Raw genomic sequence first — 22,877 nt, 5'->3', positions numbered from 1 at the left:
ACGATCATGTCATACTAGTAAGACTTATAGGATAAAGTTATATATATATAGGATAAAGTTATATATATATATATATATATATATATATATATATATATATATATGCAAGTGGGTTTTATTCAACTCCTTAAACTTAATGCACAAGCATAAAATAAAGTACAGAATAATAGAGGTTATACACCAGAGCTTGCCTGGGTAAGATATAACCAAAGTTAGCATCCCATCATGGCGACACAATCACCAAGGCACCATCTTTTCTGCTACTTCGGTCGTCTCCACGGTCCATCGTTGTTCCTATTATGATATACGTGGATGCAACGCATAGATGTAAATAATCAACGACAGCCGAAACTCTTAGAAATTCGATTACGCTTCACGAGCTAATGAGATAGCTCTAACGTGCTAGTCTACGTATCCACGTCGTCAAGTAAGGCTCATTCCCGAAAAATGTTTTTGTTCTACAAACCCCCAATTAATTTTCACATTTGATTGATTAAATATATATTTTTGTACAAGTGCTTATTTAGTTACCTTAACAAACTAATTCCTATGGAGCTACAAAAATTACAGTGAGCACCTAATATTGTTAGGAATCTACTGTAAAAATTTCAGAGCCAACACTATCACCAATTTATCACAATAATTCCTATAAGTTTATATTTTGATAATATCAAATATCTCAAATTAATTATATAGCTTCTAAGAATATTATAAAACTATGTGAACAAAATATACTGGCAGATAGATCATGATTTTAGGATCCTAACAAAATTAGTTTTACTATTTTTGGACGTCTATGTAATTTTATAATATTTAATAGAGATTTGCTCAGAAATAAAATTAACAATCTATTTCTAATTCCTTCTAAAAAGGAAAAGGCGAAACCGGCCTAGCACGGCCCAACCTAGGCACGGCCCATGCGCGCGACGCTTGGACGCGGCTCACGTGATGCGGCACACGACAGAGACCGGCGGCCCCTCGGGCGCGCCTGTGCTACTTTCAAGTTTGTAAGTACCTGTGCTACTTTCAAGCAGGTGGTAAGCAATCAGAATCATTTTACCATCTTTCATCTTCCAGTTTTTACTACGATGCTAGACTATAGACAAGTCGTCCCAGATTATCCGGCAATTCACGAATCAATGTGCCTAGCTGGGTACCCCAAAACACATGCCCTGCTTGTACCTCAGGCATAAGCAGGACCAACTCACCACTCTCCTGTCAAGGGGTCTAGGTCTCCATTCAAACTAGAACTCCAAGCCCCTACACCCGAGTCTCGGACTCAGTGTGGTGCTTACACCTCCACCATCCCTGCTTCCAATCAATCGGTCTGGAAAGAGCCGAAACCCATGACAAGAGAGCAACGAGCCTTCTCTGCTCCCATAAATAAATATGTGCTCAGGATAATAAGTTTGTGACCTGCCTAGAACCCAACACAACGCCCGGTCTTTAACCGACATAGGCAGAATAAATGCAATCCGTGCCTCGCTCGAATGCCAAACGAGTACCATTCCGCCCGGTCTCCAATTATCATTCATATATATTTTTCAGGTGATAATAATATAATAGCAATAATAATGTCTTTCCTATCTTTTGTGAGTGACAGGCAATCACTCAACTTCTACCGGAGTCCTATACCATAGCAATCTACACGATCATGTCATACTAGTAAGACTTATAGGATAAAGTTATATATATATAGGATAAAGTTATATATATATATATATATATATGCAAGTGGGTTTTATTCAACTCCTTAAACTTAATGCACAAGCATAAAATAAAGTACAGAATAATAGAGGTTATACACCAGAGCTTGCCTGGGTAAGATATAACCAAAGTTAGCATCCCATCATGGCGACACAATCACCAAGGCACCATCTTTTCTGCTACTTCGGTCGTCTCCACGGTCCATCGTTGTTCCTATTATGATATACGTGGATGCAACGCATAGATGTAAATAATCAACGACAGCCGAAACTCTTAGAAATTCGATTACGCTTCACGAGCTAATGAGATAGCTCTAACGTGCTAGTCTACGTATCCACGTCGTCAAGTAAGGCTCATTCCCGAAAAATGTTTTTGTTCTACAAACCCCCAATTAATTTTCACATTTGATTGATTAAATATATATTTTTGTACAAGTGCTTATTTAGTTACCTTAACAAACTAATTCCTATGGAGCTATAAAAATTACAGTGAGCACCTAATATTGTTAGGAATCTACTGTAAAAATTTCAGAGCCAACACTATCACCAATTTATCACAATAATTCCTATAAGTTTATATTTTGATAATATCAAATATCTCAAATTAATTATATAGCTTCTAAGAATATTATAAAACTATGTGAACAAAATATACTGGCAGATAGATCATGATTTTAGGATCCTAACAAAATTAGTTTTACTATTTTTGGACGTCTATGTAATTTTATAATATTTAATAGAGATTCGCTCAGAAATAAAATTAACAATCTATTTCTAATTCCTTCTAAAAAGGAAAAGGCGAAACCGGCCCAGCACGGCCCAACCTAGGCACGGCCCATGCGCGCGACGCTTGGACGCGGCTCACGTGATGCGGCACACGACAGAGACCGGCGGCCCCTTGGGCGCGCCTGCGGCAGCGGTGTAAAGTCGAGATGGTGACTAGAGGGGGGTGAATAGTCGTTTCTAAATTTAATCGCGTTGGCTAATTGAAATAAACGCAGAATTAAAATAATTCAGTCTAGCCAAGACTACACCCCTCTATCAAAGTTCATAAGCATCTTATAAAGATCCTAGTTAGGCAACAAAGGTGCCGGGTTAGCTAGAGCTCACCTATCCAATTCTAAGAGCAAGATCGCATAAACCTATGCCACTAATATTTCAAGCAACGAGGGAGCTCCTACACATGCTAGTAAGCAAAAGCACAAAGCTAACTAAGCTCGCTAGTAATGCTCAATAACAAGGCAACCAATGCTAAATTAGAGAGCGTAAATACTTAGCTACACAAACTAAGCAATGTGATTAACAAGGTTACACAAACCGAATTAGCCACGCAAGGGAGCTACTTCTATACTATACAAGCAAGAAGGTAACTAGTGAGCTACACAAGCTAACTAATTATAAGAGCAACTACACAAGCACAATGTATATGAAAGTAATTACAAGCTTGTGTAAGGGGATTCTCCCTCCTCGGTGCTCAGACATCGCTAGCGACGCCGAGGACTCCTCGCTCCTCGGTGCTCGGTCATCGCCAGCAATGCCGGGGACTCCTCGCTCCTCGGTGCTCGGTCCTCACCAGCGACACTAGGGACTCCTCGGTGCTCAGACATCGCCAGTGATGTCGGGGACTCCTCGCTCCTCAATGCTCGGATATTGCCAGCGATGTTGGGACTCCTCGCTCCTTGGTGCTCGGACGTCGCTAGCAACACTGGGGACTCCTCGCTCCTCGGTGCTCGGTCATCGCCAGCAACGCTAGGGACTTCTTGCTCCTTGGTGCTCGGACATTGCCAACGACACCAGGGACTCCTCCCTCCTCGGTGCTCGGACATCGCCAGCGACATCGGAGACTCCTCGCTCCTCGGTGCTCGGTCATCACCAGCGACGCCGTGGACTCATCGCTCCTCGATGCTCGGTCATCACTAGCGACATCGGGGACTCCTCGCTCCTCGGTGCTCGAACATGGCCAGCGACGCTAGGGACTCCTCGCTCCAAGGTGCTCGGTCGTCACTAGTGACGCCAGGGACTCCTCGGTGCTCGATCGTCGCCAGCGACACTGGGGACTCCTCGCTCCTCGGTGCTCGGACATCGCCAGCGATGCCAGGGACTCCTCGCTCCTTGGTGCTCGGACATCGCCAGCGACGTCGGGACTCCTCACTCCTCGGTGCTCGGACATTGCTAGCTATGTCAGGGACTCCTCGGTGCTCGAATCTTGCTATGTCTCACCGGTGTGCTATCAAGCTGCTCTATGCTGTTCGGATCAGGGTGATGATCTTAGGCAGTACGTCTGGGGTCTTGATATGCGCATGTTAGACGATATCGGCAAGCTTTTAGACTTCTTTTTCTTTGGCCCTACTACAAGATTCATTCTTCATCTTCTAGTAGGCTCGGGGACTAAGTGGGCACACTTCACTTTACGGTGAATGTGCGCTTTTCTCATCTCGTGGCTACGCCTGAGGACTAGCTGCCTGCTCGGCTGATCTTCTACTTTCTGACCCTGGCACCACGTGACTACGTCACCTACTGTTAGGCTCGGGGACTAGCTATGGGGGTATGCCCCCCGGTATCCACAAGACAAGACATAGGCCGCACCATCAGAGGTGGCCCAGTCCACAAGATCAAGGTGTGCACAACGCTGCTTGGCGTGCACCGCAAGCTATTGTATAGTACCAAATATGATACTTTCCTTGTATCCTTGCCCCTCCAGACTATATAAGGAGAGGCAGGGGTCCCCTAGTGGACATGATCCATACATCTTAATGCAATACATCAGAAAATAGGATGTAGGTATTATGTCATACTGACGGCCAAACATGTCTAAATCTTGTGTCTTGGTGCTTGTATTACCATCTCGCTCCTGATCTCGCTCACCTCTACAACAAATCTACCATCGTGGGATACCTCTCGGTGGACTGCTGAGCATCTTTTGTTGATAGTGCCTTTCTTCAATATGTAGCATTTACAATAAAAAAACTCGAATGTATGTTATGTTGGGCTTTCTTTCATTCAATAGCTCATAAGGTGTCTTCTCCATCATGGGGTGACAATAGAGTCGGTTGCTATAATAGCAAGCCGTGTTGATTGCTTTGGCCCAAAATGAATGACTCACATTGTACTCACTCAACATTGATCTTGCCATATCAATCAAAATTCTATTCTTTCTTTCAACTAGACCATTTGATTATGGAGTGTACTTGACCGAGAATTGATGTCTAATTCCAAATTTATCACACAACTCATCAATTCTAGTGTTCTTAAATTCGCTACCATTGTCACTTCTAACTTTCTTGGTAGTTGTTTTAAACTCATTGTGAATGCCCTTGATAAATGATTTGAATGTTGCAAACACATCACTCTTGTCAACAAGAAAGAACACCCACGTGTATCTAGTGAAATCATCCACAATCATAAATCCATATTTGTTTCTACCAATGCTAGTGTATGTGGTTGGTCCAAACAAGTCCATGTGCATCAACTCAAATGCCTTAGATGTGCTCACCATGCTCTTCTTAGGATGTGTGTTACCAACTTGCTTTCTGGCTTGACGTGCACTACATAGCTTATCATTTTCAAATGTGACATCTTTCAAGCCTCTAACTAAGTCATGCTTGATCAACTTGTTCAATTGTTTCATTCCAATATGATCAAGCCTTCTATGTCATAACCAACCATGCTAGACTTAGCGATCAAACACGTTGACAATTGAGCTTCTCTAACATTAAAATCAACTAAGTATAGATTCTCATATCTAAATCCTTCGAATATCAAGTTAGAGCCATCTACACTTATAATCTCTACATCATCCACACCAAATATGCACTTGAAACCAACATCACACAATTGAGCTACCGACAATAGGTTGAAGTTCAAGCTCTCTACTAGTAGCATATTAGAAATGCTCAAGTCATTGGATATTGTAATCTTACCAAGCCCTTTGACCTTGCCTTTGCCATTGTCACCAAATGTGATACTATCAGTCCCATTACTCTTGTTTTCATTGATTGAATTGAATATTCTTGAGTCAGTGGTCATGTGTTGTGTGCACACACTATCAAGCACCCAATACCTTCCTCTGGCTTTATAATTGACCTACAAAAGAAGATTAATTTCTTTTAGGTACCCAAACTTGCTTTGGTCCTTGAAGGTTAGTTACTAAGGTCTTTGGTACCCAAATAGTCTTTTTCTTTGGGCCCATAATTTGTGTACCAATGAACTTAGCCTTCGCACCATTGGTACCCTTAAAAAGCATGTAACAAGAATTAAATTTAATTGAGGATGCATTAGGTAGCTTGTTCTTGTTAATCTTGCAATATTGCTCTACATGCCCAACGTGCTTGCATCTTTTGCAAAATCGATCATTGCCCTTCACAAAGCTAACTTTAGGAGTGACAAAGGCCGCCTTACCTTTCTTGGCGGTATAGCCTAATCCCTCTTTGTTGAGAGAAAACCTTTGGCTACCCAAGCACTTTAGCAAGCGGGCATCTCCACCATAGGCACTGCCTAAGGCACGAGTGAGCTCATTCATCTCCTTCTTGAGGGTCTCATTATCCACCATTAGTGAGGCATCACAAGTGAGACCATCACTCAAAGGTGAAGTAGAAGTAGTAGTGCTACAAGAAGTGTTAGTGGGAGCAACTATAATAGGCTTATAAAACATTCATCAATAATATCACATGTTAGTCCCACATCACAAGTCACAATCACTTGCTTCTTCTTGACTTGCTCAATGAGAGAGGAGTGAGATTTTTCAAGCTTAGAGTGAGCTTTGCCAAACTTCTCATGGGCTTCTATTAGCCTCTCATTAGTGGCATTGAGCTCATAAAAGGATTGCTCAAGAAATTTAACTTTTTTGCGTAATTCTTTGCACTCCTTTCTCTTCATCTCAATGCAAGTGTGCACTTGCTCACACATGTCCAAGAACTCCTCCTTGGTGTACTCCTCTTCCTCCTCATCCTCCTCCTCATCACTCCTACAAGCATCACTTTCACATTCATCATCATCACTTACATCATATTTTACCTTGGTAGGCTTTGCCATGAGGCATGTCAATGGAGTGTCGAAGATGGAGGGCTTGTTGTTGATGGTGATGCTTGCTAGTGCTTTCTTGATAGATTTCTTGCCATCATCACTAGAGTCATCACTATCCAAAGAGCCATCACTATCCCAAGTGACCACATATCCTCCACCCTTCTTCTTTTCGAAGGTCATCCTCTTCTCCTTCTTCTCCTTTTTCTTCTTGTCCTTCTTGTACTTCTTTTTTTCATCCTCATCATTGTCACTACTATAGGGACAATCCGCTACAACATGATCAGGGCTCTTACAATTGTAGCATCTTCTCACATATTCTTTGCTTTTGGTGTGATCTCTTCTCTTTCTTGCACCATACCCCTTCTTCTTCATAAATTTGCCCATCTTGCGCACAAAGAGAGCCATGGCCTCATCATCAATATCACTAAGATCATCATCATCACTTGGTTCTTTCTTAGACTTGCCCTTATTCTTGGATGATGAGCTAGCCTTGAATGCTACACTCTTCTTCTTCTTGTCTTCATCTTCCTTCTTGTCATCCTTGTCAACCCCCTCCCTTTTCATACGGTATGTCTCTTATGTCATGACATTACCTAGTACTTGGTTAGGGGTAATCTCCTTCAATCCTCCTCTTATGATAAGCAATCTCAACATCTCAAATCTTGGAGGTAGGCACATCAAGAACCGATGAGAGACATCATCATCCTTGATCTTCTCTACCAAAGCCTTCAAGTCATTGACAATTACTTGCAACTGATAGAACATTTCCAGAATGCTTTCATCATCCTTCATCTTGAAACTTGTCAACTTATCCTTAAGGATGTACAACTTGGCACTTTTCACCGCCGGTGTAAGCTCATATGTTTTCTCCAATCTCCTCCACACCTCATTAGCTCTTTCACAATCTTTGGTTTGCTCAAACACATTGGAATCAATGGTATTGTATATGGTGTTGAGAGCCATTATATTGCATTGTTTGTTAGTCTTGTCTAGGTTGGTGGGATTGTCGGGATCAATGATAGCATAGTCATTCTCGGTCACATCCTATACTTGATCATTGATTAAACCAAGATACATCTTTATCTTTCTCTTTCAATAATCATAGCATGTGCCATCAAAGAATGATTGTTTGCCCCCCACATGGTTGAACACAACTTGAGCCATAATTTGACATCGAGGTTGTTAAGCCTTTAATCAAACGGTGACCAAGAGCTCTGATACCACTTAAAAGGTCCTAATATGGCTAGAGTGGGATGAATAGCCTATTTAAAAATCTACAAACCAACTAGAGCAATTTGATTAGTATGATAAATAGTGAAATGCAAACTTGCTCTAGCTCTATAAGGGTTGCAAGCCACCTATCCAATAATTCTAGTTTCTATGATCACTAGACATACAATTTACTATGTTACTACTCACTAAGATCTCTCATACTTGCTACACTAAAGAGCTCCACTAGATAAACTTAAAACAACAATGCAAGCTCTCAATTCTAATTACACTAAAGAGATTGCTATAACTAGTTTATAAGAATATAAATGAGTGAGTAGAGTGATTATACCACCGTGTAGAGGAGTGAACCAATCACGAGATGAATACTAAATCAATCACCGAGAGAATACCAAAGGGCAAGAGACAACCAATTTTTCTCCTAAGGTTCACGTGTTTACCGGCACGCTAGTCCCTGTTGTGTCGACCAACACTTGGTGGTTCGGTGGCTAAGAGGTGTTGCCCGAACCTCGTCCACACAATAGGACACTGCAAGAACCTACCCACAAGTGAGGTAACTCAACGACACGAGCAATCCACTAGAGTTACCTTTCAGCGCTCCACCGGGGAAGGCACAAGACCCCTCACAATCACCACGATCGGAGCCGAAGACAATCACCAACCTCCGCTCAACGATCCTCGCTTCTCCAAGTCATCTAGGTGGCGGCAACCATCAAGAAAAACAAGTGAATCCCATAGTGAAACACGAATACCAAGTGCCTCTAGATGCAATCACTCAAGCAATGCACTTGGATTCTCTTCCAATCTCACAAAGATGATGAATCAATGATGAAAATGAGTAGGAGGGCTTTGGATAAGCTCACAAGGTTGTTATGTCAATGCAAATGGCCAAGAGAGTGAGCTTGAGCCAGCCATGTGGCTTAAATAGAAGCCCCCATAAAATAGAGCCATTGACTCCTTAGTCCACTGAAAAACAGGACGACCGGACGAGCAGGTCAGATCGACCGAACGCTGGACCCCAGCGTCCAATCGCGCGATGTGTGCCACGTGTCCCCTGCTTCAAATGTTGATTACCCGATCTCAACGGTCATCGGTACATTTAAGTTGTGACCGGATACGCTGCTTTGAAGTGACCGGACGCAGGACCTCAACATTCGGTTGTTTCTAGTAAACATCCAGAAGCGAAACATCATGCTCGACCGGACTCACCCTGCGTCCGATTACTCAACGTCTCCTCTATGCGCTGCCACGTTAGCAGGACCGAACACACCCTGTTAGCGTCCGGTCACTGAGTGACCCAGCGTCTAGTCGAAGACCGATGCCAGTGTCTTCACGCTTCCACTAACCGAACGTGCTGGTCCTACCGAGATCAGCGTCCGGTCACTTATAGTGACCTTCGTCTTTTCTGTATAGAGCGCCGGTGGCACCGTCAAATTGTCCGCACTCTACGGATGGATACTCAGTCGGTGAAGTTCCTAACCCTTACTCAAATGTGTCAACCACCAAATGTATCACCTTGTGCATGTATGTTAGCATATTTTCACAAATGTTTTCAAGGGTGTTAGCACTCCATTAGATCCTAAATGCATATGCAATGAGTTAGAGCATCTAGTGGCACTTTGATAACCATATTTTGATACGAGTTTCACCCCTCTTAATAGTACGGCTATCGATCCTAAATGTGATCACACTCACTAAGTGTCTCAATCACCAAAACAAAATGGCTCGTACCATTTATACCTTTGCCTTGAGCCTTTTGTTTTTCTCGTTCTTCTTTTTAAGTCCAAGCACTTGATCATCACCTTGGAATCATCATCATCATGTCATGATCTTTATTTGCTTCATCACTTGGAATGTGCTACCTATCTCATGATCACTTGATAAACTAGGTTAGCACTTAAGGTTTCATTAATTTACCAAAACCAAACTAGAGCTTTCAGGCATCCGCTCATCCCACCTACGGCCTCACCGACGGTGACCCTAGCCCAGACCCACGGAGATGAGCGCTGCCCACCTTGGCCCGTTGTGCAGCTAGCAGAGCAACGGCCATGGCTAGGAGCGGTCGGGCAGCCATGGCACCGGACTCGCGTGGTGACCGCAATCATGGAAGTCCAACGACCGAAATGACAACACACATGATTTTTAAAGTGGCGCAAAAACCGCTAACGACCAAGGTTAGGGTTCGACTCCATTTCCTAACCTAAAGTCGATTATACCATCTACCCAGCAAAACCATCACAAGGACCCGAGAGCAACCCGAGAGGGAGATAGGAGGGTGCCAAGATGGTTTTGTCAAGCTGGGCGGTGGGCGCTGGTTCACGAACCGAGCAGCAATTCGCGGTCCGCAGCGCATTCTAACGAAGTTAGGCAATTTCTATGAGAGTGTCGTGACACCCATCGCCACCTCGACCTATACCGTTCTCAAGTGCTCATTTCGACGCAACTGACGGTGCAAAAACATGAAGTTGGCATTTAGAAAATTTTGTGGATATTTAAATGTTGAAGTAGCATTGTCTATCATCTTTTCAGACTTAAAAGGAATTTAAGGTTCCAGTTAGAACTAACACTCCCTAGCACTTTTGGTTGAATTTTTAAACGGTGTAAACTTTACCACACTTTACCAACAACCATTTCACGACATAACACACACTTTATACCAAACAATAGAACCAAAACATTAGGGCATTATTTAACTATTTTACATTTTATAAAATCGTCAAAAAGTGTACTTTCAACACAACTTCATTTTTTTGCCGATTCAACGAAAATGGCTAATTTTAATTTCCAGTTTGATTTTTGAGCTTCCAAGAACACTAGTTAACAACCTTTGTTTTCAAAAATTAAAGTTGCACTTTTCATTTACACCATTTGCTCATCACCTTTACTTAAGCACCACTGTCGATAAAAGATGCTTGGTAGTTCACCGAGTGGTATCCCGCGATGGTAGATTGATCGACAGATGGTAAACCTAAATAAAATCTATAACTAAGTTATACATGATCCAATGAGTATGAATTTTTTTACTATAATTTAAGCATATAATAATTAGACCACCATAAAAATTTTACCACAATTGAAACATAAAAACTACAGCTAAATTATTCTATTTAATTACAGAAAAACATAGATCTAAATCTACAATAAAAATTTTGTACTAAAGAATACTATATTATGTGTTCACTATGTAGATCTACTCATGTGGAGTCCAACAAAATTGAATTTTCTATTTTATGATTTTTCTGTGATTTATTATGATTTTTCAAATATTCATCCGAAATAAATAAAAAAGAAAAAAACAAAACCGTCTTCAAAACCGTTTATGACTAGGCCAGTGAGGTAAGATGAACGGTTTTAAAAGTTGAGGGAGATGTTTTGCCCAATTTTGAAGTTCAGGAAGAAAAAACGGATTTTCGTGAAAGTTGAGAGAGATAATGTGGACTTTTTCCCATAGTATTGTGCTCAAAATCGCAGGCGACCCGTTGAACAGCCCATCAGGCTGAAAGTCCATACTGGGCTTTCGCTCTTCCCAGGCCATCACTGATCACACTGAACCAAAGCCGTCAGCCCAACTCTCCCCGGACATCACAACGGCACTCCTTACCGTGTTGCTGCTGGTGGGGACGCGTGCAAGAGTAACTGACCAGTGGACCCAAAAGATCAGCTGCCACAACAGCGGTGTACACGCTTTAATGCAACTATGCAAGCCCGTCCAGAGACAGAGAGCAGAGCTGCACAACTCTCTCCAATCCCGTCCAGAAACCTGCGCGGAGAAAAACCTCACGGCAAATAGGGTTCCCGGCGCAGGCGCGCGCGTCCATGGCGCGGAGCAGGCGGGGCGGCTTCGGCGGCGGCGGCGGCGGCGTGAAGGTGACGCCGAACCTGGCGTGGGACCGGGAGGGCACGCGGATGCTCAACCTCAGCGTGCTGCGGCGACTCGACCCCGCCGTCGCCGACATCCTCATCACCGCCGCGCACGTCGTCGCGTACAGCTTCGACGAGGGCGAGCGGGAGTGGGTACGCTGCCGTACCGGTTCCCTGCAATCTCCCGTTCGATTTCGCTCTGTTGCAATTGCGAGCCCTGATTATGTGCGCGCGCGTGGCTGCTGCAGACCCGGAAGCCTGTGGAGGGGTCGCTCTTCGTCGTCAAGAGGTCTGTGCAGTTATCCTGAGTCCTCATCAATGGACTCGCGCTGATTTCATCCATCGCCATAGTTTGTGACTTCACGCTTTGCCTTGCACTTGGTGTCGGTTTGGGCTGTTGGATGGATGCTCAGAATTCGTAGCTACTGTACTTGGATTCTGCTGTGTAGTAAACGTAGTTTGCTTATCTTATGTCTGTTGTTCCTGCTGCTTTTGAAACAGTAATGTCATTTCAATGAAAGTGATTCAAGGAGTACACATGTTATTTTGTGTTGTTGGCTTTTTGCTAACACATTGATGTGCCTTTTGCAGTAACCGCTATTGGTCACTTGTTGGTATTGTTATTGGTTTATTTTGCAGTTGATAAACGTAGTGCGCACCTATACTGGGTCATGTGTTTTGCGGATCCTGGTCCTAATATATACTATCTACTAATGTACTGATTCGCAGTGTATGTTTCTGAAATGTGTCAGGGTAAATACAGATTAATTTCGTAGACAACATAGGACACCATGGAATATGTTAACATTTTCTTTCCACGTCATTGTAGCTGTGTCTGTTTATTTTTTTAGTAAAGTATGTGATGACAGTTCCATGAAGGGCGGGCTTGGTGCAAGCGGTAGAGTCTTACCGCCTATGACCGGAAGGTCCCGGGTTCGAGTCGCGGTCTCCTCGCATTGCACAGGCGAGGGTAAGGCTTGCCACTGACACCCTTCCCCAGACCCCGCACAGAGCGGGAGCTCTCTGCACTGGGTACGCCCTTTATGTGATGACGGTTCCATCATGTAATTTAGTGTCGTTCAATATTCAACTAGTGACATTGTTGATGCTCTGGCTGGCTTGTAGTTATTTTAAATTGTGATGAAGATATTGGCTCTATCAACCATGAAGAGTGCAGTTCGCCTTGTTTTATCCCGTTTATTTTGCAATAATAAGCACTTATTCTTGCAGGAACACCCAACCCAGATTCCAATTGGTCATCATGAACCGTATAAACACAGGTATGCTTGCACACCTACTTTATTGAACACACACTTGTGCAAATTCACCCTGGTTGAACATAAAAAATGTTGAAACAGATCATAGATTGAGCATTTGGCGATGAAATACAGATACCAGTACATAATTTAGTTAAGAGGCTTCGCTGCTGGCCTTTTGTGTTAAGTTAAACTATCAGATGTTTCACTCACAATATATTCATACCGGGGAACGTGATAACTTAGGCATCATAAGAGCTCCTTTATCGAAAATTGATTCCTCTTAGGTTTACACTTGTGGCTGTTTGTGCCATTGCACAAACAGAAACAGAAACAGTGTTTGCTCATTCATCTGACAACTTTACCAATCATAGTTCTGGTTGATTAAGCGAAATGTGTCTATTCGATTTCCAATGGTACCAACGTCAGTGATGTTATTTCTTATCTGTACTTCCTGTCTTTTTTATATTAGTGTTAAAATTAAATATGTGAATTTTATGTTGCCTTTTCTCCTAGAACAGAAAATCTAGTCGAAGATCTCTTGACAGATTTTGAGGTTGAGATGCAAGTTCCCTACTTGATGTACCATAATGCTGCTGATGAAATCATTGGAATTTGGTTCTATGATCCACAGGAATGTCAAGAAGTTGCACATCTTTTTAGTAGGTAACTATTTGATCTGTTCCTTTCAATTTCATCCACACTGGTATCATCCACTCCTTTTTCGTACTGTCCTTTCTAGGCAGATGCACCAATTATGCAATTGCAGCCTTGGCTAATCTCAGATTGCGTTCTGCTTCTGTGCTAATATTATTATCTTTAAGATGAGTTGGTAAAATTGTATGTATTAGTATCTCAACTCGTAACACAATTGTGTGTGTGTGTGTGCATCTTGTTCAATACATGGATTACTGAAATACTAAATAACAATTTAATCTGTTCCTTTCAGTCTCATCTACACTGGTCAGACATATAAATGTGTAACCAATACATCCTGACTCGTACTAACTCTAGGCCACTTTTGAGTTGTAGTTCCTTATGTGTGCCAACTAGGTGTTATAGAAGGGGAAGGGCAAGACAAGATTTTGCAAGTTTTATGTACTTTTCTTTATTCATACTGATTAGCCTCACATTCAATGTATAGGATAGAATATGCATATTCAAGGGCGTCACCCAAGGCAAATCTTTCTTCCAAAAGGTATACCAGATTTGCATGCACTCCTGTTTTCATTGGAAAGAAGGCTGTACCTGAAAATTATTTAAGTCAGGAGTTGCTATGTTTACTTGTTATATTTACCTTTTGTGTCCCCATTTTCATTTTACTAATCATTTCTAATTTCATGCTCAGTATTTTCTCTTCACATATGGTCATTCTTTGAAAAGTATGATTATTGCGGTAGATACCCATACAAAAGTAGCAAAATAATTTTGGCATTAAAGCCCTTTTAGGCCATGAGGTTTAATAACCACGTTGATTATTATACTTTTCAAAGAAAAGAGGGACGAACATTGAGTTGCTTGAATATATTATTGAAAAAGAAAGAGAAAATACAAAATACAGTGTGAGTGTGACTTTTAGTTGAATTGATCCCCTTGAACTCAAAATGTCACCACCTATAGTTGGCTAGGAGTTATGTTGAAACTATCTCTCCTACTATGTCTGTTACAGTGTATTTGAAGAACCAGAAGCAGCATCTGGGCGATATGCTCTACCTGTAGTTGAAGATACTCTAGAACAGCCGACGTCACCTACCATGGATGATGACGATGTTGAAGAGTTCCTCCTAACCCCTTCGAAGGTAAGGAAACTTCCCTTCCATTTATAGCTGTATTTCTTTTTCTTGGATAGCTGTAATTTAATTTAAATGCTGTTCATATTTATTATGATCGTTTGCAATCTAAATTAACCATTACATGAATTTCCTCAAACAGGCAGCCACATGTGTACATACGATTGGTGGAACAGGTGCAGTACAACCAAACCAATCTTTCAGGGCTATCCCTTATCCTAGTCATGGATCACATAATTCTACTGCACCACACTCTTCTTCCCTGCACAGTCTGCTTCCTTCACGAACTTCATCAGTTACTCTGAGGGCCTTTGATGCTCATAGACCCAATAGCTCTACCACCATCCAACCTGCAAGTCTTTTAAATTCAAAACCTCCACTCCTTGCACCGATGGCTTCTACGCATTCAACAGTAGCTAATGCTGCTTCATCACTGCCTACTGTTCCTCCACTTCATCCTCCCTTTGCTGACCGGCAACCAAAAAGTGCTCCCTTGCTCCACCCCTTTCCACTACCCACTGTGTCCCCTGTTCCATCATATGGCATGCCCTTGCTTCAACCATTCCCACCTCCTAATCCATTGCCATTGCTTACCCCGTCAGCATCTTATAGCCAGGTGGTAACAAGAGAGCAAGTACGCGCTGCACTGCTGAGGCTTGCACAGGTATTCTCACTTCCTTGGGCTCTGCTCGTTGCCAGTCAACTGAGGCTTGTTATTTCTGCAAGGATTTTTTTGAGAGTTCGCAGTCAACTGAGGCTTGTTATTTCTACAAGGATTTTTTTTTTCTAGACCAACCTAATTATTTCTACAAGGATTGTCAAGTGTACAACCTTTCTCGACAGGAATAATTTTGTATCGCGTTTTCACAAACATGTCTGTTAACAAAGCTCACCACATCTTCCCTGTGAAACTTCTGCTGAGACTATCTTTTCTTTTGGCAGAATGATAATTTCATCGACATGGTTTACCGGGAGATGGCTAAGAGACCGTACCCATGAAGAGAACATGGTGGTGTGTCCGCGGCAGCCGCTTAGGTGTCTCATCTTTTGCCTTTTGTTAAGCCTTTTTTGACACATCTGTGGAATGTGGTGGCTGCGGTTTAACAGCACTGTTTGAGTTGTAGGCTGATATATCAAATGTAGAGAGGCCAAGGGGTTTTAAACATCTCACTTTTGTAGTTTGAGCCGTTCTGAGGGAACGGGAATGTTCCCGGGCATACAGCTTGCCGCTTGCGCAGTTGGCAGCTGCACCCAACATCTGAGGTGAGGCGGTGAGCTCGTGTATAATTCTGAACTGACTTTACATGTTACGTTGTGAAACCAGAATCTGTCTGTTCAGTATTTTTATGCCTGTTCAGTATTCTGAAGGAGGCTGACAGTTGGTCGAGGGTCTGGATGTATGCGCAGATCATACAGAGAATTTCGGTGTCTATTTTCTTCATCATAATATAAAATGCCATCTATAATCTATTGGTGTAGGTTTTTTTTTGTACGTTCAGTATTCAGTAATTTGACTGTTTAAAGAAGAGCAATATTATACGAGCCATCCACAAATGCATGTAAATATGTAACTAGCGAGACCGATTTTAGCAGAGTCCAGGTCCAACTTAGAAACACGTGTAGATTCTAGAGTTGTAAACGTTTCTAATGGGATAATACCACCCACCCTATATAAATAGGAGGGTACTAGAAAACATGGGCGCAGCGTTGCCGCGCCATCTTTGATAACATGTGATTTTATTGGCCTATGTTTAAACAATAGAGTGTTGAAGCTCAATAGAGTGTTAGACATCTTCTTGACTAATGTGATAGGAATATATATTCCATGACAGATAAATCAGCAATAATAGTCATTCACAAAAAAAAAATGAAGGAGCAATACACGATTGATGAAGACGTGAATCCATGAGCTTTAGTATGATTTATTGTACTCGTAGTGTCGTAGTAATTAAAATGCATTTGATCTGAAATTTAGTATTTGGTGAAGCTTTTAAGAAGATTTATTGTCGCGAATTATAGTGAAGAATAAATTGAGGTGACAACACTAACTAAATAGATTTAGTGTTCAGCTGAATTGACATAAAAGGGACATACAAGGAGACATCTCTTGGTGTATGCTTTTCGCGGACGATATAGTGCTAGTTGATGAAAGCTGGACATGAGTGAATCAAAAATTGGAGTTATGGCGGGAGACTTTGGAGTCCAAAGGTTTTAGACTCAGTAGAACTAAAACTGAGTATATGAGATGTGACTTCGGCACTACTACTCGGAAGAAGGAAGATATTAGTTTGGAAGGTAAGTAGTGCATAGGAAGGATACATTTCGATATTTAGAATCAATGCTACAGAGAGACGGGGATATTGATGAAGATGTTATCCATAGAATCAAAGCAGCGTGGATGAAGTGGCGCCAAGCATCTGGTGTCCTACGTGACAAAAGGGTACCACAGAAGCTAAAAAGCAATTTTATAGGACGACGATTAGACCTGCTATGTTGTATGGTACAGAATGTTGGCCTACGAAAAGACAACATGTTCAACAGATAAGTGTCGCGGAAATGCGTATGTTACATTGGATTTGCGGTCATACAAGAAGGGATCGAGTTCGGAACGATGATATACGTGATAGATTAGGGGTAGCACCAATTGAAGAAAAGCTTGTCCAACACTGGTTAAGATGGTTTAGATATGTCCAACGAAGATCTCCAGAGGCACCGATGCGTAGTGGAATCCTAAGCCAGGATAGTAACGTGAAGAGAGACAGAGAAAGACCGAAGTTGACTTGGGTAGAGGCAATAAAAGAAGACTTGAAAGGATGGAATATACCCAAAGACTTAGCCTTAGATAGGAGTGCTTGAAAAACAGCTATTCACGTGCCTGAACCTTGATTGTTTCTGCTAGATTTCAACTTTAGCCTACCCCAACTTATTTGGGACTTAAAGGCTTTGTTGTTGTTGTTGTTCAGCTGAATTGAGAGCCTACAACTTCCTATCTATATTTGAGTACTTACGTCTATACAACTCTTGATGCAAATCAGTACATGTCTAGGAACTGATGCCAATTGCCAAACCACAAATGAAAAAGAACATAGAGCCTACCCAAGTCTTGAATATATATTTTATAATGACAGGTGGTCCACTGAAAAGAAAATGAATCTATAAAAGATTATAATTGTCCAGCTGAACTGAGAGCCTACAGCTTTCTTTTAGAGTTCACAGTCATAATTCATAAAATGTGATGAGCTTTGTTCTTGTTTCTCGTCTATTTGTGCATAATAAAATATAAATGATAAGTTGCAGCAATGAATTACCCGTACAAGTTCCAGAATTTAGCAAATGCCAACACGGTTTACATTTTGGGAACTTAGCAAACAAGGTATAAGGAAATGGCACGGGAGACCGCACGACCACGGGCAGGCCGCGTCAAGACCCGAGTCGGCCCCCGGCAGCCTGCCCGCGCGAGCTGTGGCGACGGCAAGCTGGCAGCAGCGGCCCGGCCGGACGGACGGCGGCAACGGCGCTCTAGGCGTGGTGGCTACGCAGCGGCGGCGCACGCACACGGGGAGGAAGGCACGGCAACACGGGCCCCAGCGCGCGGGAGAAAGGATGAGAAGCCACGCACGGCTCGGGCGCGCCTGCACCCGCGGTGACTGGTAGCGGCGTTGATGGCTGGCCATGGCGGGAGCGCTACGGCTCGGGCGCGTCGGGGTGAAGCGGCTCAGCGGCGGGTGCCTCAGCGGCTCCCGACAGCAGGATGGCCGGCACGGACGACGGCGGGGCGTGATAGCGATCGAGCAGTGCGCGCTCGAGGTGCGCCAGCGGCGGCAACGGCGGCTGCGGTCCAGAACGGGGAAGGAAGGGGCGGTGCGTGCTCGGGCAGCAGCGGGCCGAGCAGACGACGGCGGAGACATGGTGGGCTACAGCAGTGGATGAGCAGCGCACTCGCGGGGCGACTTGGTGGTAGGGGCGCCGCGCGAGGCAAGCAGAGGAGGGGGCCGAGCGAGAGAGCAAGGAGGGCGAGCCGGAGTTGGGACGCCTCCCATCGGCAGCAGAGAAGAAAAGGGAGGAGTATGGGGCTTGGCGGTGATGCTGCGAGGGCTCGGTGCAGCAGAGGAAAAAGGGAGGGAGAGACAGGTCTGGCACGGATTGACCTGCGACGTGACTGAGCGAAAGTGGCACACGTGCAGGCGTAGGCACGTCGGTTGCTCGGCTCGGCACAGAGGCAGACAACAGCACAACAGGACGATGCGAGCAGTAGGTAGAGACAAGCAAGGCAGAGAGCAGAGAACACGACAAGAGACGCAGGGTGAAGCGACGGAACTGGCAGTGATGAGGGAAAACAAGCAGAGCAGTACACGGCAGCAACAGCCTGGCCAACTCATCCATCAACGCGCGTGTCGTACCGGCGAGGTAGGTGGGGCGAGTGGTCAGCGACACTCTCGTTATTATTTCAGCTCTCAAATATTCATTTACCAAGCCGACTATTTATATTTTCAAATACGGCTAAGGCACTAAAGTTTGTTACTCGATATTTTAAATGCAACCAAAATCATGCTCCGAATTTTACTTAAGTACTATATACCAGTCATATCGTATTTTCGTTTATAAAAATTGTTTTCATGTTCAATCCAACAGAACAAGCTGTTCACCATTTACTTGCTAGAATCGTTATCGGACATTTCTAAATATTTCTACGCGCTGCGTAATTTAACTTGAGCATTTATTTGAGTCCACGAAACTAAGTCACACAGGATTCGCTTGTCGCCTCAAGTACATTTTAAATTAAAAACTCAAGAAACTCGTTTCGAAAATTTTTCTTAGGCTTAAATCTCGGTGCTAAACGAGCTCGTAACACCAGATGTGTTACATCTTTCGCCCTCGTACTAAATTCAAATTTGATGATTTTTTTCAAAAAAATTCTATAATTATGCTCTATCAATTTATTGTGTTTTTACCGCTATTGTTTTGGTCATCTTTTTATGTGACTTTATTTTATTAATGTATACTACCACTTTGTCGGATGAACAAATGACCAAAATAAACTTATAGATCTTGATGAGTTGTACAACTTTTATTTTCATGATTTTTTCAGTTGAAATCATTTACTGTTTCAAAATGTTGTTTGAAGTAGTCATTTTTTGAAATTCAAATTGTAAATTGTTCAAACAAAGTCACATGAAAAGATGACCAAAATAAAAGTTGTAGATCTGAAAAAGTTATAGAACTTTGTAGTTGACAATTTTTTCATTGAAAATCATTTTGTCTAGCAAAACTATATTTGAATTTCTCAATTTTGAAATTTGAATTTTTCAAACGACCTCGGATAGAGAAACAACAAAAACAAAAGTTGTAGATCTCGAAAAGTTATGCAACTTTATAGTTGACAACTTTTTTATTTAAAATCATCTTGTCAAGAAAAACTATGTTTGAATTTCTCACATTTGACATTTCAATTTTTCAAATGACCTCAAATGAAGAAATAAAAAGCGAAAGTTGTAGATCTCAAAAAATTATGTAATTTTATAGTTGACAACTTTTTCATTTAAAATCGTCTAGTTGTGGATATATACGTCTAAATTTCCAATATTTGAAATTCGAATTTTTCAAACGGCATCGGATGGAGAAACATAAAAAACGAAAGTTGTAGATATTAAAAAGTTATATAACTTTATAGTTGACAGCTTTTTATTTGAATTCATTTAGGGTCTCAAACACTAAATTTAAAGTGGGTTGAGGATTGCGACCTAGGCGAAGCAGGCCGATGGGTGCGTCTTGGGATTATTATTTTTTTGCTAATTTTTTAGCCTAGATTAGAGAATTTTTTGAAACAGATTTGTAGAGGCGGTGTCGATGTTTTACCACCGGCAACCCGTCACGGGGTACCCGGGACGGTGATTTGTTCGGAGGGGTATCGGCGTTTGCAGGAACTCGATGGTAAACGCAGGGAGACAACGATTTATACTGGTTCGGTACACCGAAAAATCACGGCGCCCTACGTCCAGTGTGGGGTGGATAGTATATTACGCCCTGCGCTATTTGTTGTGGTTGTGAGTTCTGTCGGTTATGTCTGTCCCCCCGATCTAGGGACCCCTGCCCTCCTTTATATAGTCTAGGAGAGGCGGGAGTCCTAGTCGGTTACAAAGTAGAGATCCTAGTAGGATTATATGTAACTAGTTCTAGTAGGATTACATGTAGGGAATCTTAGTTGGACTAGGTCTTCTTCTCTCTTCTCCGTGGGAAACCCCATGGGTCCCGTATCGACAAGCCCCCGAGCATCTCATGGATGAGCTTCAGAAGCCTTCTTGTTCTTCTTGGTCTTCGTTTAAGTTGTTGTAAATCTGTTCGAGGTTCTTCTTGAAGTGAAACCTTGAGATGGTCTTCTTTGTCTTTTCTTCGGCTGATGTGCACTTTTGGAAAAAAGTGCACTAAGTGAGTGTAGCCCCCGAGCCTCTTGCTTGTTGGGACAAGAAGCCAGAGGGTCCCTTTAGTCTTCTTGGTTGCTCCGAGTTCTTTTTCGGTGGGTGCAATTTTTTGTAAAAATTGCACTCACTGAGTGTAGCCCCCGAGCCTCTTGCTTTTGCTTGCAAAAGTTGGAGGGTCCAGATTCTTGTCTTCAAAAAATTTTTGGGGTTATGTATCCCGTAGCCCCCGAGCCTTCTCCGAGTACTTTTCTTTAGAATAGAAATCGGATAAAGGGTCTTGATGTATTGTCTTTGTTGTAGTCTTGAGTACTTGTATTCTTGGTCTTTCATCCTTGAATTCGAGCCCCCGAGCATAGTTGAAGCGAATGCCGAGCCCCCGAGCTTAGTTTTTTGACTAAGCCGTGATGCTCTTCCGAGTTATTTTTTATTCAACGAGGTCGTTTCTAGACTTCTCTGGTTCTTGATGTCCCTCTTCCAGGTTGTTTGCACTTCGTCCAGGTTCTTTCTGAATTTGTATGTACCTCATCCGGGTTGTTTTTTTATCAATCTGGGTTCTTTCTGAAATGTTCTTCCAGGTTGTTTTTGATTCATCCGGGTTCTTTCTGATCTTGTCTTGGTTCTTGCCGCACCTCTTCCAGGTTGTTTGCACTTCATCCAGGTCCTTTCTGAACTTGTATGTACCTCATCCGGGTTGTTTTCTGATCAATCCGGGTTCTTTCTGAATTTGTATGTACCTCATCCGGGTTGTTTTCTAATCAATCCGGAGCTTGTCTTGGTTCTTGCCGTACCTCATCGGCGTTCTTTTTTGATCAAACCAGGTTGTTTCTACTTTTGTCTAGCCTGTAGCTTTGGGTTTTCTTGTGTGCCTTCCACTTTTTGGCTTGGCTTCCGTATCCGAGTTGTTATGTAGATCGCGTGTTCTTCTTGCTTAAATCATATCCGAGTACTCGGACTTCTCGGCCGAGTAGTCAGTCTTGGTTTGCTTGTTATCTGTCTTGATGCACGGTTGGACATCTCGTGTGTTCGAAGTAGTCGGACATTCGAACGGACAGGTTGCTATCTTTGGTCTCGGACGGCTTGCTGCTCGTGGCTTGGTTTTGATTTGGCTTTGATATTTCGGAGTTGTAGATGTGATGACGCCCTGCATATGACTTGACGTGTGCTTGCACCTTGTTGGATCGTTCGTGTCCCATCATGATTTATGTGTCCAGTAAATTGATGGCTTCCTCATTTGCATGCACGCAGATCCGTATGTGCATGTGTATTCAGTGTATATATGCATATATCTTAATCTTTTGCTCGCTATTGCTTCCCGAACGTCATAAACTTCGGTATCCGAGTGCTTTCTTGAGTGGCGCTTGTGCTTTTCTGAGGAAAAAATATTCCTATCTGGATGTAGCCCCCGAGCCTCTTGCTTTTCGGAACGAAGAGCTAGAGGGTCTTTTTAAGCTTAATTTCGGTCGACTAGTTTTAGGTGTTAGCTTTTAGCTACCCTCATCGGCGGGCTCAAGCGTCTTTTCAGCTATTTTGCTCTCGGGCGAGATGCTCAGGCATGTTTTCAGCCATTTTGCTTTTTGTTTCGGGTGTTAGCTT

General features: G+C 42.8%; 1 protein-coding gene across 2 annotated transcripts; it reads left to right on the top strand.

Moving 5' to 3' along the window:
* Positions 1 to 11,694: 11,694 nt before the first annotated feature.
* LOC136481724 (mRNA-decapping enzyme-like protein) lies at positions 11,695 to 16,324 on the top strand. Of its 2 annotated transcripts, XM_066479044.1 has the most exons (9): positions 11,695 to 11,972; positions 12,068 to 12,108; positions 13,050 to 13,099; positions 13,597 to 13,741; positions 14,220 to 14,273; positions 14,745 to 14,874; positions 15,008 to 15,529; positions 15,808 to 15,900; positions 15,990 to 16,324. In XM_066479044.1, the coding sequence occupies exons 1-8, from the start codon at positions 11,775 to 11,777 to the stop codon at positions 15,862 to 15,864; spliced, it is 1,197 nt and encodes a 398-aa protein (XP_066335141.1). In that variant the 5' UTR covers positions 11,695 to 11,774; the 3' UTR covers positions 15,865 to 15,900; positions 15,990 to 16,324. The 2 variants fall into 2 exon arrangements, with proteins under 2 accessions (XP_066335141.1, XP_066335137.1); XM_066479040.1 differs by having other exon boundaries at positions 15,808 to 16,324.
* The last annotated feature ends 6,553 nt before the right edge of the window (positions 16,325 to 22,877 follow it).

The sequence above is a fragment of the Miscanthus floridulus genome, chromosome 1 (assembly GCF_019320115.1).
Source record: "Miscanthus floridulus cultivar M001 chromosome 1, ASM1932011v1, whole genome shotgun sequence".
NCBI lineage: Eukaryota > Viridiplantae > Streptophyta > Magnoliopsida > Poales > Poaceae > Miscanthus > Miscanthus floridulus.
Note: the sequence above shows the minus strand (reverse complement) of the source record. Positions and strands in the feature narration are given on the sequence as shown.